Here is a 17,614-nt window from a genome sequence, read left to right as displayed (position 1 = left end):
AGTAACTTTGTATCAAAGATTAAAATTTTGGTCTAAACATAGTTCACTTTTACTTACGCCCGTTACTCCCAATGGGGAATAGGCCGCCGACCAGCATTCTCCAACCCACTCTGTCCTGGGCCTTCCTTTCTAGTTCTCTCCGATTTTTGATCATTCTTTTCATGTCTGTCTCCATTTCTCTGTGTAATGTGTTCTTTGGTCTTCATCTTCTCCTTTGGCCTTTCAGAATTCCATGTGAGGGATTGTCTTGTGACGCAGTTGGGTGCTTTCCTCAATGTGTGTCCTATCAACTTCCAACGCTTCTTCCCGATTTCTTCCTCCACTGGAATCTGGTTTGTTGTCTCCCACGCTAACCAGAAAAAAAATTAAACATAGTAGTTTTCGAAAAATGTATTTCAATGTATTTCAAGTATCACTAATAAAAGTGATTTGTGTTGAAATACTTCATATTGACCATTGAAAAGTATATGTCTAATACTTTCACTAAAATTCAGAAATCAGTCAAGAGAAAATGAACTCAAAAAACGTATCTACATTAGAATGTTTAACTAATGGAGATGCAATGAGAAGATGAAGTTTATAAGAATTATATGATATATTTTCGTATTACATTTCGAACAATCTGATCACACATAATATACTTGTTAAGACACTTTTATATGAAAATTAAAAGGTCAACTAGACAGGTTAAAGGTAAGTGTTAGGATGGCTCGTTGGCAAACTCAAGGAAGCCCAGAAAGAGACGAAGACATTCCATCCAATCACCGCTAGGGGAACATTCTAGAAGTCGACGTGTATCTTCCCTATTGGATGAATAAGAAGGACCTCTTATGTGCCTATTGGTTGTCCGAAATGATTATTTATTTTCAGCCAAAAACTATAAATATATGAGGTTTTTGGAATAACATTCCTACTTACTAGTCTTCTGTCTTCTCACTTTGCGACTTGGGAGGGTTCTAGCATTCGAAAGCTCAAGTATTACGCGACATACTGGAAATCTAAGTTCGAGATATAACACTAAGCCGTAACAAAGAAAGAAAATAAATAATGTACACAAAAACAATGTGATAACCACTCTGGATAATAAATCAGAATTACTAGGGTAGGTTAAGGGTAAGAACAAATTGCTTTTGAACACATAAAGGGGGTTTCAGTTTCCGTATAGCTAAGGCTTCAATAAACCTTGGTATACGTCCTTGGAGGCTTTTGTACAACACTACAAATGCTAACTCGACGTCAACTTTATGACCAGTTTCAACCAAATATTTCGCGATGGAGGAAGATGTCTGTCTATCCTGTGATCTTATTTGATCACTGGAATTCTTTTTCCTACAGCCATTCGGGTATGCATTCCGCCACCCTTAATTGCAGATCACGATTGCTCCTCCCTATGTATTGCGCAAATACATCACATAATTCTGATAAACTTAGTCTTCTCATTGCATTATCAAAATTAATGAATCTAATAAACACCTCTACTGACGACTATCTGTAAATCGAAAATAAAGCAATGATAATATAAATCCGCCCTAATGGCTCTAGAATATCCATCTCTTCGAACTCTCATGAGTCCACACATCTTTCTTGGTTACGGTCAAGTATTTAAAGCTAGATCTTTGGGGTTAAGGTCCTCGCTATGACAACAGCTATTAAGCAAAGATATTGTGTAAGAATATGGATGAATGAACTTCGAGCAAACATACAAGAGGCTCTATTTTAAACCTGATTAATTCATCCACAATATTTGGTTTCATTGGGTTAATGTTTGTTTCAGAATTAAGGGCTAGGATTTACATATAGTGCAGATTTGCTCATTATATATAATTTATATAGAAAGAATTAACTATTAGATACGTTTAGTACTTTTGTTTGACTCTATGACAACTGGAGATAGTTCTTCACTATTATTTTAAGCGTTCTAAGACCAACTCAAAGGTATTTCTACTGCTCATTTTACGTGGGTTTTTGAATTTTGCGCAAAATCCTAAAAATTGTTTTCTCAATTCTGATTAGTTCATGCCTATACTATACTTTTACAAAATGCAACTCTTCCTATTCTCTTATCAATATCAACTTGCTTACATCCGACTCTTATCAGCTAAAAATTACTGAAAACAATAACGACGATCTGAGGCAGAACTTCAAGGATACTGTTAAAACATTTCTATCCATAATTAGATTACAGAAATAGCTTGTTTCATTTATCGTATGCTTATCAGATAAGCTTGTATCGGTTAATCAAAAAACATATCAGTTATTATGAGTACGTATCCATTACAAGTCAAAACAAACTCCATCATTTAACCAGTAACTTATGACGGTATTCATGGTAAGCAAATATAGGGCATTGCTAATTGTAGACGAATATAGTTATATTAGATCTCCAAATATTTAGAATTAGATTCATTTATACTATAAATCATTCTGAAAAAGGATCACTATCCACAATATGTGAATTTCATTTTTGACTAAATGGTATGTTGCTAGAATTTTCAAAATAAGGTATTAAAATAAGTGCTCAGATTATAGATTGAAAACATTTATCATAGCAACACCATAGCAACGTCTCAAATAACCTAATTTTCTAGTAATCAGACAAAGATTTTCCAATTTTTTTATTTTTTTTAAATATTCACTGTTGCAATATAGTCACCTGACTAAAACAAACTTACGTTCTGATAATTCAATAAACGATTTCACAAGAATAATAATGATATTGATGATGATGATGATGATGATGATGATGATGATGATGATGATGATGATGATGATGATGATGATATATATATATATATATATATATATACTAAAGTAGGCAATATCTTTTAAATTAGAAAACATCGATGATGATGATATATATATATATATATATATATATACTAAAGTAGGCAATATCTTTTAAATTAGAAAACATCCATCAGCTCATAGTAATAACATCATTATTTCTCAAAATTCTACGTCAATAATGTGTCATATAATCCCTGTTATCTATCTTATTACATAGGTTGATTGAATATACTATTTATATGCTACTCAAAACCTTGTTCCACTACAATTAGTGCTTGATAGATCAAATTGATATTTGTGAACAGAAATTAAATAACGAATGAAAATGAAGAGGTCAGAGTTGTGTCGAAACTGCTGCAAATGAAGAATTTCTACAATATATTGATCATAACACCTAAGATTATAAACTTTTGTGGTTTTATTCAGATTTTTATTTGTATTCAAAGTAATTTTCACTAAATGTTTATAGTAAGAAAATGTAACATGAGGATTCAAGCATATGTGAAATAAACAGGCAAACCTCTGAATAACAATTTACACAGATCCAAATACATTTTAAACATGAACCGCTAAAATTTGATTGACTGCCTCATTGACACTAACGATGTGAACTGAAGATTCTTGGTTCGATTCCATAAAATGTCAGTAAAGTTACCCGTTCAGAAGATTTAAATCTCAGCAAAATATTCACCGACTACTTTGTGGCTTCCGAAATTTTTACAGATGATTTCTTTTCATTACCTACTTACTTACGCCTGTCACTCCTCGTGGAGGAGCATAGGCTGCCCACCAAAATTCTCCAACCAATTCTGTCCCGGACAATCTTTTCCACTTGTTGCTAAGTACTACTTATCCTTTTCATGTCTGCTTCCGAATCCCGACTCAATGTTTTCCTCGGTCTTCCTCTTATCCTTTTTCCTTCAGGATTCCAAGTTAGTGCTTGCTTCGTGATGTAGTTTGATGACTTCTTTAATGCATGTCCTGTCCACCTCCAGAGTCTTTTCCTTAATTTGTTCTCTGTCATAGCAGGTTGTTGCTGATTATATCCAGAAAACGGATGTTGAGTACCTTGTGCAGATAACTATTTATAAATGCCTATCATTTTATGGTGGAAATTATCAAAATAACTTAGGTAAGTCACATACTTCTCTCCAAACAATTAAATAAGAATAACATCTGTAGCAGTTTTAGTTATCCGAATCGATACTAAGTTCTTCCACAGATTTTACTTCTATCGGTTCCAGATCTTTAAACTTTTTTACTCGTACCCCAGAAATCAACTTGTCCGAAGAATATCCTTCGAAAATTTTTCTAGAAAAATCAATCCTCGAGAAAGTGGGAGGTAATAATTTCTTTAAATTTATAAGCTACTACAGAATTTAATAGGTAGTATAACTTGCATGCAAAAATAAATGTTTGAATAAACCCACGAAGTTCAGATAAATTTCAAATTATCGTGTAATGAAACATGTTTCCTCTAAACCTATATTTATTCAACAACTTCCTGTGAAACTATTCACAGATATCTTCAGTCATTCATCGCCAAGCAGAAAAACGAAAGATTACCATTTAAAAAGTCATAAATTCCGTGAACAAAGCTGTCAAAATACTATTATTGTAAGTTAAATTATCCGATTGTTGATAATGATGACTGAATTTTGATCAATCTATGTCAGCATGCGTGGACTATGTGCGGATTGCCCTGGTATATCCATCATACTACAATTTTTTGGCAATAAATAGATTGTCGCTATCAGCGAAACCCATGTCGAGCTTCTCGTCCTAGTTGGGGCGGGTCAGCTGGATGGACCTTCATCCCGGTATCGATATACACATCTGAATTCACTAGAGAAGTGGAAACTGTGAAATGCACTGAGTTCGAGTTTCATTGTATGTAGTACTAACCTAATACTAATTTAGAATAATAACTCATGACCTCTAAAACAAAGTCACTGTATTTTATAACTACAGTTTAGTAGTTTTTAATGAGAACATCATAGTAGGGTGGTTGATTGACACTGTCTTCGTTGTCATTAATAAAAACTTGATTCTGTCACTTGACTAATCATTTTAAAAAACCTTACACCCCTCAAATTCAAATGTTCCCTGATTTTTAAATAAAACAATAAAAGGAGGAATAAATGATTATAAGTATCCTTTATTACTCTAATCTATAACTCACTGATTTTAGTGAAATAAACAATCACAACTTACAACAATTTACAAATTTCAGTGTGTACAGAAATAGTTCTGAAATTGATTGATCACTGAGTAGTATGTTAAGTCCTTCTATCAATCAAGTCGCAACGTGACCGCCAGTCTAAGTGATTCAACATCTACTGTACTATGTGGATCGATAAAGAGGTGGTTAAAAACGCTGAACGTAGGATTGACGCTGTCTGATATCAATCAGAAAAGTTTACCCGTCATCTTAAGGGTCCTGATGCTCTCTGATGAACTAGATCCCTTGTCACTCAGCTTCAGAGTCAGACACGTCACCACTGAGCTGTTCAGACAGCTGACGAGTACGAAACACCAGAAAACCTAAGTTTAGGGTTTTATATCAACTACCTCCAACCACCACCTCCTCATCTAAACAAAATATGATTTATAGTACCAGTTAAATGACAGTGTCAGTTGATAATTTGTTTGTATCATGTTTTACTGACGGTATTCATAAAGGATTAAGATCATCTAGATAGCCATTAAAAATCACTGAGCACAAAACATTCATCCCGTTCCTATTTAGGACTTCCGAGGAGTGCTTAACTATGACTTCACCATTGATCAAACCTACCATCGATTATCTCATGATGAGCAAAATACTTTTTGATCATTCCAAAATGAACAATTTCCTCGAATTCTCCACATACTACTCAAATTTCATGAACTTTGTCTTTCCCTGTCATGCCACTATTCGATGCTGAATCATTTCGAAAATTGATTACATAAAATTGATTACAGACTACTAATTTTTTTTAATTTGTTTTTTAGACTTTCCTTTATAAAATGGATATGTTTCAAGAGATAAGAACAGTTTGATGTCTGACAAATGGGCCATAAATGTGTTTCAGAAAAATTCACTTTTTATCCACTCGTTTCTTATTAATATAAAATATATAAATTGTAATTTAACCGAAACAGATCATAGTTATGTTATATCCTGTGGAGAATTATGAATGGTAACTCTGAGGACTATATATGGACCAATGTGATATGTATATTTCCTATTGTATAATTGTTAAGTAACTAAACTATTCATATTCGCGTTCCTCTCATTACAAGCTTTATTTTGACCTGTAGACTATTATTATACGATTTACCATTCTTGAGTTATCCCCAGTCTATTGATTACTGTTCCCCCTATTCACAGCCACATTTGGCTAAATCTTGTACAAATGTTATTTTCTATTTTATGGTACGATATGGTCAATTTGTTTGGTATATAAACCCAGTATGTATGAGAATAATGATTCATATTTTGTGTACTTCAGTTTTGTTTATAAATCAATAATTGTTGTCATAGGATACAAAGTCATAACAAACTCGATGATAAATAAAACTAAAAACTTATTGACTTGTTTTCACAGAACTTTAATGTATGATAATATGAATAATTACTAACCGGACACTAGTTTTATGTAGACAAAGATATACACATCATTAGTGAACAATTACATGCACAATGGCCATTAATTAATCTTTGTTAGTCACATTACACCATCATTTATTATATTAAAATCTATCAGAAAGGTGGTTAGTAGGAAATCCTCGGTAATTCCTGGTGGGACTAAGTATCATACTAGTTGACACTAGTCATTAAGACACATCTTCAGACATAAAAAGATTTCTGATGCCCAAAAAAAGTTTACTTCATATTAGCCAGTCTGAAAGTTAGAGATGTATAAACTAGGTTATGTATAACCCAGGTCTCAGGTTCGAGTCCCATGTGTGGGATCATGGATGCGCACTGCTGGAGAGTCCCATACTAGGATGAAACGGCTTTTCAGTACTTTCAGGTTTTCAATGGTGGTCCAGCTCAGATTGACTCGTGAATTCAACTGTTAAAATGATACAAACTCCATGTAATCGTTTTAATATTTGATTAATAATCCACAGTAACTATAATTCATCTTTAACTATCCTTGATAAACCAAGGAATAATATAGAAAAGTGCAAAATATAATAAAACGAAAAGTCAATACATTGTCAATATGATTTATTCTCTGAATCACTACAAAAGTAGACTGTCATAAAATTTAATTATCATTATATAATCGCTCATTAAGTTCACCATTTCAATACATTAATCACTGTGTAATTATGGTGCAAGTACTTTTAAAGATCGAAACATCAATTTTAATAATTTTGCATTCTAATATTATTAGTACGTAACAATTTGTAGGATAAGACACCTTTTGAGTTTTATTTTGACTTTTGAATAGATAAATGGGTATAGTCTTTGTAGTGATTCTAACACAAATATATTTACTCTTGTCAAGTATTCATGTGTAAATCATTCATTTTTTACAAATGTGTGGATATGTCTATCACCTTCTTGTAATTCATACATGACTTGTAAAAACTGAGTGATTTTATGTTGTATCCTAGTGAAGACATAAGTACGGGTAACTTCCGGGACCTATTAATGGAATATCATTCTATATATATTCTTATTGTTTAACTATTGAGTAATTAAATTGTGTATATTCATATTCATCTTATTATAAGCTTTATTTTGACCTATAGTTTATTATTATACGAATTACTGTTCCTAAATTATACTCAGTTTATCGATTATTGTCTCTCACGTTCACAGCCACATTTGACTTGATCTTGTACAAATATTATTTTCTATTTTATGGTGTAATGCTGTCTGTCTGTCTGGTATATAAACCGAGTATGCTTGAAATAAATTATTCGTATAACAGAAGCTGTACTTGGTGTTTTAGACTCAATTGGAAGGGGTAAGCGGACAAGGAACCAATAAGGACGCTAGACTGCTCATACCGGTAGAACGTCATTATTTTTGCCACAGTGTTAAGATCGGAAAAGTCGTACTCCAATTGGTGGATAATTCACGTGACAAAAGCCGGACATAAAATCATAACGCTTTATTTATTCACTGAGTCGGTGCATTATCAAGCTTCAATCATTGAATCTTCCATTTGTTTGCTTGATGTCCAATATGAGAACACATAAAATATGTATATCCTAAATACAGTTCTTATTCAACTTTAATTATCTAAGCAAAGATGGATAGTGGCTAGCAGTGGAATCCAAGACGCGCGTTTCGTCCTATTTGAGACTCGTTAGCTGGATTCACCTGCATCTCAGAGTTGATGTTTACTCTGGGACTCGAACTCAGTACCTTTCGCTTCATACACCATCACGTTATCCACTCATCCATTGAGGCAATACGCACAGTATGCACATATTCCAATAAGAGACTGATAAATTGCAGTCATAAACATCAATGGGAAGATTCAAAAAAACAAAACCAAGTGAATTTAATTATCTAAATTGTATCACTGTTGTTCTTCAACAGAATGTACACAAAATAAATAGAACATACATTTCATCAGCGTCAATATAGTTCAGTCATTACGGAGTTAACAACGAGCATTAAGAGTATATATAATAGGTATTGAACCGGTTAATCTAACAAAAAATGGTCATTGATCAGAGACAGAGAATTCCAAAATAAATCACAAATAAATTCCTTCTTGACGACTTCAAAAATCAAATGTCAGTTAGTCAGTGGCTCGCAGTTGTGCAGTGTAGAACATGACAAATGTATGCATCATTTCCAGTTGCCATTCTGGTAAGCGTTTTTATAGCAAGGTCGTTTTTTACCGGATAGGGTTGCTGACCCCATACCCAACTCCCCTTCTTTACCCTGTCTTCGGACCGTAGTAACCCTAGAAGAGCTACAGGTAAAAAACACCAACCTAACCACACATGATGGAGAAACTCTGGAATATGTGGAAAAGTTCGCGTACGTGGCTGGACAGCATTATCGATAAACAAGGAGGATCTGATGCAGACATAACGTCAGAGATTGATAAAGCAAATACCGCATTCCTACAATTGAAGAACATATGGAACTCAAAACAAATGTTTGCAAGTCAACATCGAAGTCACGATCTTCAATACGAACCTCAACACAGTTCTACTGTACGAAGCTGAAACTTAGAGAAATACCACAACCATCATCAAAAAGGTACAAGCACTTCTAGACGATTATCTACGTATGATACTCAATGTCTGTTGTCCGGATGCCATAAGCAACAAACAACTGTGGGAGAGAACAAATCAACTCCCATCTGAACAGGAAATTAGGAAAAGGTGATGGAATTGGGTAGAAAATACATTGAGGAAATCATCAAACTATGTCACGAAGCAAGCGCTAACTTGGAATCCTGAAGGGAAACAGAAAAGAGGAAAACCAAAGATGTGGAAGCAGACATGAAAAGGATCAATAGCAACTGGAAAGTATTGCCCAGGACAGAGCTGGATGGAGAATGCTGGTATATGGCCCATACTTCTACATAAGGGTTAACAGACGTAAGTAAGTGAGTAAACTCTGAACGAAGAGAACTATCTGCTGACTGACGGAAATAGCATGTCGTTGCTAACAGGGTCAAACAAAAGAAGACATCACAGTTTTGTCCTGGTTCAAACTGGTGCACTTTTGGAAAAACAGCACATTAAAAAAAATTGAATGAGGTGCATTAAAAACATTTTGCATAATTCCACCCTACAAAACGATGTAGATGGTAATTTCTCTTTTATCCAGTCGATGAAAAAGGAAATCAAAACGACTCCATACAACTTATTCATATCTAATATAGTGGGAAATGATATCTTTGTCAGTTCTTCAAGGTATGGTGATCTTCCTTACAACAAATACCTGCTGTACATCATTGTCTCGACTTAAGATTACTTGTTTATGAGACTTTAGTGATGAAAAATTTGAATTTCAACCCCAGAACAAATATTCCCCAGCTAGTAGTCTATTCTAATAGGTTATTAATAGAGCAACCAAGTAACAAAAAACAATCTGTTTGACTGTTACAAAAAAATTAATGTTTGACGATTTTAAAAAAACTTATATGTACGATTCAGTACAGTAGGGAACTTGCTTCAATTTAAATATCTAAATGGATACGTTTATGGATGCTGTTTCGGGTTATGTTAGTATAAAATTATTATGTTTCTTCTCTAACAGTTTAGCCACTCAATATCATGATAATGATGACACTGAAATTCAGTTTTGAATATCAACAACAGAATAATAAAAACGCTTAAGAATAAAATTCATACCTATTCACTAAATTAGCAGCTATCTGGACTAAGTAGTTTATTAGATAAAGCGTTGGTATATGGAGCTATAGCTACTAGGTTTAAGTCTCATTATGAACATCAACATTGAGATCCACCAACAGGACGAAACCTATGTCTAGGTCCGTGATAGCTACAGACCATACATACTAAGGTTTATAACAAAAAAGCCATACAGAGACAATCCTCATACAATAAAATAACAACATAGGGTTTTCAGCTTGTCGGGGTGATCCAGAAAATTTCTCACAATAGATAAGAAAGGCTCAGGAAACATTAAGGAGCATTTTATCCAATCAGCGATTGACGAGAAGTTTTGCTAGAAACATCACGAAAATGAAAAGCCACATTTCGAGTTTCTGATTGGCTGATTACTACACTGCTACTATATTTAGTAGCATTCCAGAATATAAAAACCCTATATTTTCTGTACATAAATGAACCTTTGCAATAAAGTGCTTCTCTCATATTTTGCGCCTTTTCTCTCGTGTTCAAGTCGTTGAGTAGATTTAGCTTGAGGTTTACGAGACTAGCTTAGGATTCAAGTATAGCGTTCATTTAGCAATACTTATCAGAGCTAATTTTCCACATGGTACACTTGTGACCTACGGAATTAGGGAAATATCAAAGACCAGAACATTACACCTAGACCAACACCTGGTAATAAATCTATGAAAATAAATCCACAATCATTTGTTAAAAATAAACAATAACAGTATTGTATTTACAGCATATACATATACAACCTGAACATTAATAATAGTTTTCAACACTTTTGTACAAAATTAATCAAAGATCGTCTTCTCTTATTTTTCAACCTTAGTTTATTATCAAATAACAAAAATAATAGTTCAACTATTCATATCAAATGATGGTTTTTGTATAACTATACATATAAGGCGCGCAAAGATGATTTGATGATGTATTAAAACAAAATAATTCAACGTTGAAAACTTGTTGACATTGCACTGAATTTAATCAAGTTATTATTACAACCATTTCGACTAATATTACTATCAGCATTAATAGTAATATTCGTCATAGTTTTGATATGACTCTTATTATTATGATTATTATTATTATTACGTTTCAATGATTTCAACTGATCAACTTTACTAGTTTGACTATATGGTCTTGTAAAAGAATGAATTGATAACTTTTTAATATCTGGCGTTGAACATTGATATCGTTGTTTTACATATTGATGTTGATAATGAAGAAAATTGCCAACAAGTTCATGATTTGAATGATGAATACCTTTAATAGTTAATGCATTTTTCTCATTACAATCTGTTTGAATAGAAAGATTATGTTTTGACAACATATTTAATCTTGTCTTATTTATATGACAATCAATATTTGGACGAATTTGTTTCCCATAAACAAATACTGTTTGATGATCTCTTGAGTTATTTGTTAATAGTGTATGTGTATGATCATTCATTTTGATACCATAGATTAATGATTTTTTAATATTAATATCTGGTAATGTAATTTCACATATTGGATTATTCATTTTCCCCGTATGATGATTATACCAACTTGTTGATGATATAATACCACAATTTATAATATCAGTTAATTGTTTATCTTCATAAAATTGTATAATTCGATTTCTTTCATCATTAGTTACTTGAATACCATCAATTAATTGTATATTTGTTATATAATAAATCAATATTAATCGATGTATTTGTTTTGATGTAATTGGATTATGAATTAATGATATTTCATATAAATTTTTTTGTTTTTTAGCAAAATTTTCGAAATCAATAAAATCAATTAATTTATTATAATCAATATATAAACGTTTTAAATTATTTAATTGATTAAATTGATTTAATTCATTTAAACGATTATTTTCTAAATGTATTTCATTTAATGTCCAATTATATAAAAATGTAATTTCGTTTAAATATTTAATTTTATTATTATCTACTACTAATTCTTTTAATTCAGTAAGATGTTCTATACCATGAATTGTATATAATTCATTATTTTGTAAAAATAATGTTTGTAAACATGGTATACGATGTAATTGTAATTTTTCTAAGGATTGTACATTATTATATGCAAGATGTAATACATTTAAATTAGGATATATGGGTTGTTTTGATTTATATAAATTAATAAAATTTAATTCAATTGAATTCAGTTTATAATTATGATTAATATTATTGTTTAAATTATTAGATAATAAATAAATATGATTTGAAAATAAACTTTCAATATTATTTTCATTTAAACAAATAATTTTTAAATTTTTAAAAAATAATAAACCGCCAAATGATTTTAAATAATTTTTTTCTAAATTAATACTTTTTAAATGAATTAAATATATTGGATCAATATAATCAATTGTTTTTAACATACAATTTGATAAATTTAATTCAACAAGATTAGAAAAATTATCTAAATTTAAATAATTAATTAAATATTCATTTGTTAAATGTCCATTAAATAATTCATTTGATTGTATTAATTCATTAGATGTAATTTGTATACCATCCAAGGATTTTATTGATTTTATATAATAAATTATTTGGTAACGATAATGATTTAATAAATTACATATAGGATTATTAGTTAATTCTAATATATTTAAATTTTTTAAATTTTTTAAATATAAAATAATTTTAAAATGATTTAATTGATTATTACCTAAATATAATTCAATTAATGATTGACAATTATAAATAAAATTAATTTTTTTAATTTTATTATTTCTTAAACTAATTATACGTAAATTTAATAAATTATTAAATTGTAATTTATTAATTTTTGTAATATTATTATTACTTAATAATAAACATTCAAGTTTAATTAAATGATTAATATTTTCAATAATATGAATTAAATTATATTCTAATGATAATTCAATAAGATTTAAATTATTATTTAAACCTTCAATTTTTTCGATTAAATTATGATTTAATGAAAGATATTTTAAATTTATTAAATTTTCTAAATTTTGTATTTTATAAATATTTAATGATTGTAAACATAATGAAGTAATTGAATAATAATTAATATTATTACTATTATTAATAATATATGATTGATTAATATTATATGAATTATATTGATGATAATAAGCAATAGGGAATATAGTTAAATTTTGATCAAAATCATTATTATTATTAATAATATTATTAGTAGTAGTAATATGTAATTGTTGAATCATATTTGTTGTTATAATACATGAATCTAATAATTGTTTAGATAATTCAATTTCCTCCTTATGAATTGATTGAAAATTGAAAAATTTCAGTGAGTTGATTTTAGCTAATGTATAAATACGTATTAATTTTTCTAGTTTCCATGGATTATTATTCCATGATAATTTTTCTAATTTTGGTGTATTTATTAATAAATTAGATACATTATCAATAATACATGTTAATTGATTATAATCAATTTGTAATTCAATAAGTTGAGGCATATATCCAATAGATTTTATTGATTTTAATTGATTATGATTTATAATTAAAGTAATTAAATGATTACATTGAATGGATGGTATTGTATCTAATTGACAATGAGTGATACTTAATATAGATAAATTAGAAAATTCTGGAAAATGAAAATTTATTTTTGAAATTTTTAAATCATTTAAAAATAAATTATTTTTATTTAAATTAAAATTTATTGATTTTTGTAATAATCCAACATTATTATTGGATAATTCATTTAAATTAGATAATTTTTTATAATTTTCTATTAAGGGTAATGCAGTTATTTTGATAAACTGTTGATCAGATTGTATTCCATCGTCAAAGATTTGAAGATTGCCGTTAGTTTCAATATCAGTTTCTATGTCGAATTGATTAAATATATAATTAGATTCATTCGTTTTTAATAGATATTCTATTTCTACAAGAAATTCTGGATAAAGTAATTTACTATGAAATAAATCAGGTCGTTGAACTTGGGAAAGACAATGACAACTTGATTGTTTTTCATAAAGTAAAGCATTTTCCACAAATGTCTCATCTTCTTTATCATTATTATTGTCATTCATCATGTTATGATTAATTGGCATAGATACATTCATTAATACTAAACGTGCTACATGATCATATTGATTAAAATTACCTTCAGAAATAGATCGATGCATCACTTGTAAATTTTTATCATCTGCCAAATTTAAACTATTTGTTAATTTATATTTATTATCCATTTGTAAACCATTACGTATAATATTCATATATATATTTAATTCATCTATTTTTTCTGGGCATACAAGAAATAGATAATCAGAAAATGTTGAAGACTTAATAGATACATTACTTACATCTTTTTTATTATGATTATGATTCTGTTGAAGTACTTTATTATTAATTTCATATAAATGCAAAATTTTAATCCCATTTATCATTGATCCAATCTCATCATGATAACAAAATCTTGACTCAAGAAATTGATAACAATCATTATATAAATCATCTTTTATATCAATCTCTTGTATTTCTAAATAACCAAACATTTGTAATTCTAATTCATAAATAAATTGTCGATAATTTAAATATTCTTCTAATCTATTACATAATAGATTAAATTTTAATTTAGATTGATTATAAATATTTTCCCAATTATTAATTTTTTTATTTAATTCATTAATTAAATTGATTAAAGTTTGATTTTTATAAGTAGTATCATTATCAGCAGTAGTATCATTTAATTGTTTATCTTTTATATTTTCTAAAAATCTTAAAATTTTATCTATATATTGAATATGTAAAAAAAATTTATTTTTTAATTTTTCGAATAATAATTTTAATAAAAAAATATTTTTTTCAATTAATGTTTGTGCATTTTCATTTTTCATTCGATAATAAGATTTTTTATTTTTTATTATTTCATTAATTATTAATTTAATATTTAATTGATTAATATTCATATAATCAATTTGACATAATTGTGGTAAATAATAAATCAATAATAATGGTAAATTATTATTATTATTATTACATAATGGATTTTTTAAATATTCGGGTTCATTAATATTTAATTTATTTAATATAGGTAATTTATTTAATATTAATAAATCATTAAAATTCCATAATTGATTACCAGATATAAATAATTGTTCTAATTTTTGATTATATAATAAATTTGAATTTAAATGTTCAATATAATTACCAGATAAATTTAATTGTTTTAATAATTTTAAATGATTTAAATTTTCAATTAATTGAATTTGATTATTATTTAACCATAAATATTCAAGTTTATAATTAAATGTTAAATTTTCAATTTTTTTAATTGAATTATCATATAAATATAATTCAGTTAATTGTTTACATGTATTAAGATTTTCAATTTTTTGAATTAATTTACATTCACATAACCATAATTTTTTTAAATTTGGACAAGTTTCTAATTTAGCTATATAAGTAATATCTTGTGATATAATAATTAATTCAGTTAAATATGGAAAATTTTGTAATGAGATCCATTTTTTAAAACCAGAAAATAATATATATAATATATGATTATGAAAATTTTCAGTGGTTAAATTATCATATTGTATACCATTCATAGTACATATTTCATGGAGAATATTGAAGGATTCAAGATCCATGAAAAGAGAAAAGGGTAATTTTAAATTTAAAAATTTCTTGAATCACTATTGGCTGTTCATTTCTTTTGATAATAAGTTCAATGAATATCTTCAGAATTTGTTTTTTAGGAGAAGGGATCCTGTAAAAGACAATAAGAAATTATTAGAAGGGTGTTTTGTGGAGATTTTAGTCATTTTATATAGTTAATATCATGAGTCAATTGAAGCTAGACTACCACTACTGAGGGGTCTCACAATAGGATGAAACGGCCGTCCACTTCTTCCAGGTTTTCAATGGTGGTCTAGATTCAATTGACTAATGATCTCAACTATATAAAATAAGAAATTATCTTGAGCCAAACTCTGTAAGACATATTTAAACAAATCTTACCAAGGTATAGTGTTGAAATTTTCCCTAATCTGAGCATAATTATGATGAGGAACTAATCGACACTTTACTATTCGAAGACCAATATTATACCTCCTTCATAACTCCCGACCATTGCTGCTACCTTGAAGTGGTGGTCGGGCTTGCCTATCGTGATGAACTAATCGAGCTATACTGGCTGGAACAATCGTTCCTCAAGGTCCTACCATGCCAGACAGGTCGGTTGAACAGCGGTAAGACTAAAAGCAGCAAACCCAAGGTCCGAATGCGAAGTCGTACTGCTGACTGTACAGAGGTGTGACAGCAGTAAGGTGTTTCCTTCAGACAACCAGCATGACAGCGATGCTGCCTTCCCACATGGAGGGGTGGGGTTAGAAAAGGTCGACCCTAAAAATGCACATCTCACCTTATCCCACGGATTTCCGTCTCCGGCGGTAAGGTCCTTTAAAGAACGGAGCTAACACAAAAACTACCCACAAAAAGGTCGTGTGTGACCGACCTCAAGCAGTTGTCCCTTGGGCACTGCGGTCACGCTCTCATGTCATTAAAACCACTTCTAACCCAATTTCCTTTTCAGGTACCTCTAGAAGAAACCTTCCACGGTGTGGGCAACCGGGAAGTGATAACTGCCCTCATACCTCTAACAGCATTCAAGACCACTGTAAATCCTTCATAACTAACCAAAATACCATAAATGTTAGTAGTGAATTTGTGAAACTTAGGAAAACTCTATATATATGTCAAGTTAATCATAAATTTATCAATCTACCAGTCAATATATTATTTATCAACAATTACGTCATTGTGTGAATAAGTGTATACTTTCGTTATCTGTAGTACAGCTGACTTTCCCATGTAACAACTAAAGGGTGAATATGTTTTAAAACAGTTCAATCTATTTCACTTTATGGCTGCAAAACGCACCTTTGAAAAGTAGAGCACATTCAAAGGTCCCTAGTATTTGAGATCAAGTGTTCTCAAAGTATTGTCAGTATATGTTTAAACCACTAAGTAAGCAAATTATTTTAAACCTTCTATTCTATAAGTTAATCCTTTTGGTGGGACTGTAATTTGTAGACGAATCAATCAGATTTAAGATGGGGAAACTTGAATTTTAGAGTATAACTCACTCATACATATGACTTCAGCTGACGTTGCTTCTTGATCAAAACCCTAACTCTTGGCTCTACTTCTTGACCTTAACTCTTCACACAAATTTATAACCCCATTTTAACACAGGCAAGCGACCAGATTTATTCAAGTTCACTTTGGTTTCACTCAAAGGTTATTCATTCATTATTGTCTCAATATTCTTCCCTTTCAAATCATATTCTTTATATCTAATATTTGTTGTTATAACCGACACTAATCCTTTTACTGCTTTTGTATTCACTTTGATATCTTTATCTTGATGTGCTGATATGGTGTGTCAACTTGGGCCGATGAGCATTTGGCCAACGTTCTACGTCTCACAAATCAGTCTGACCACATACAGCAAATTTAGTTGAACTATAAGTATAACTTGAATAGGG

General features: G+C 29.8%; 1 protein-coding gene across 1 annotated transcript; it reads right to left on the bottom strand.

Annotated features, from left to right (window-relative positions):
- Positions 1–11,071: 11,071 nt before the first annotated feature.
- On the bottom strand, positions 11,072–15,715 carry Smp_124590 (hypothetical protein; the record flags this gene model as incomplete). Its single annotated transcript, XM_018797357.1, has 1 exon — positions 11,072–15,715. The coding sequence occupies one exon, from the start codon at positions 15,713–15,715 to the stop codon at positions 11,072–11,074; it is 4,644 nt and encodes a 1,547-aa protein (XP_018652407.1).
- Between the last annotated feature and the right edge of the window lie 1,899 nt (positions 15,716–17,614).

Source organism: Schistosoma mansoni, chromosome 4, assembly GCF_000237925.1.
Source record: "Schistosoma mansoni strain Puerto Rico chromosome 4, complete genome".
Classification (NCBI taxonomy): domain Eukaryota; kingdom Metazoa; phylum Platyhelminthes; class Trematoda; order Strigeidida; family Schistosomatidae; genus Schistosoma; species Schistosoma mansoni.
Note: the sequence above shows the minus strand (reverse complement) of the source record. Positions and strands in the feature narration are given on the sequence as shown.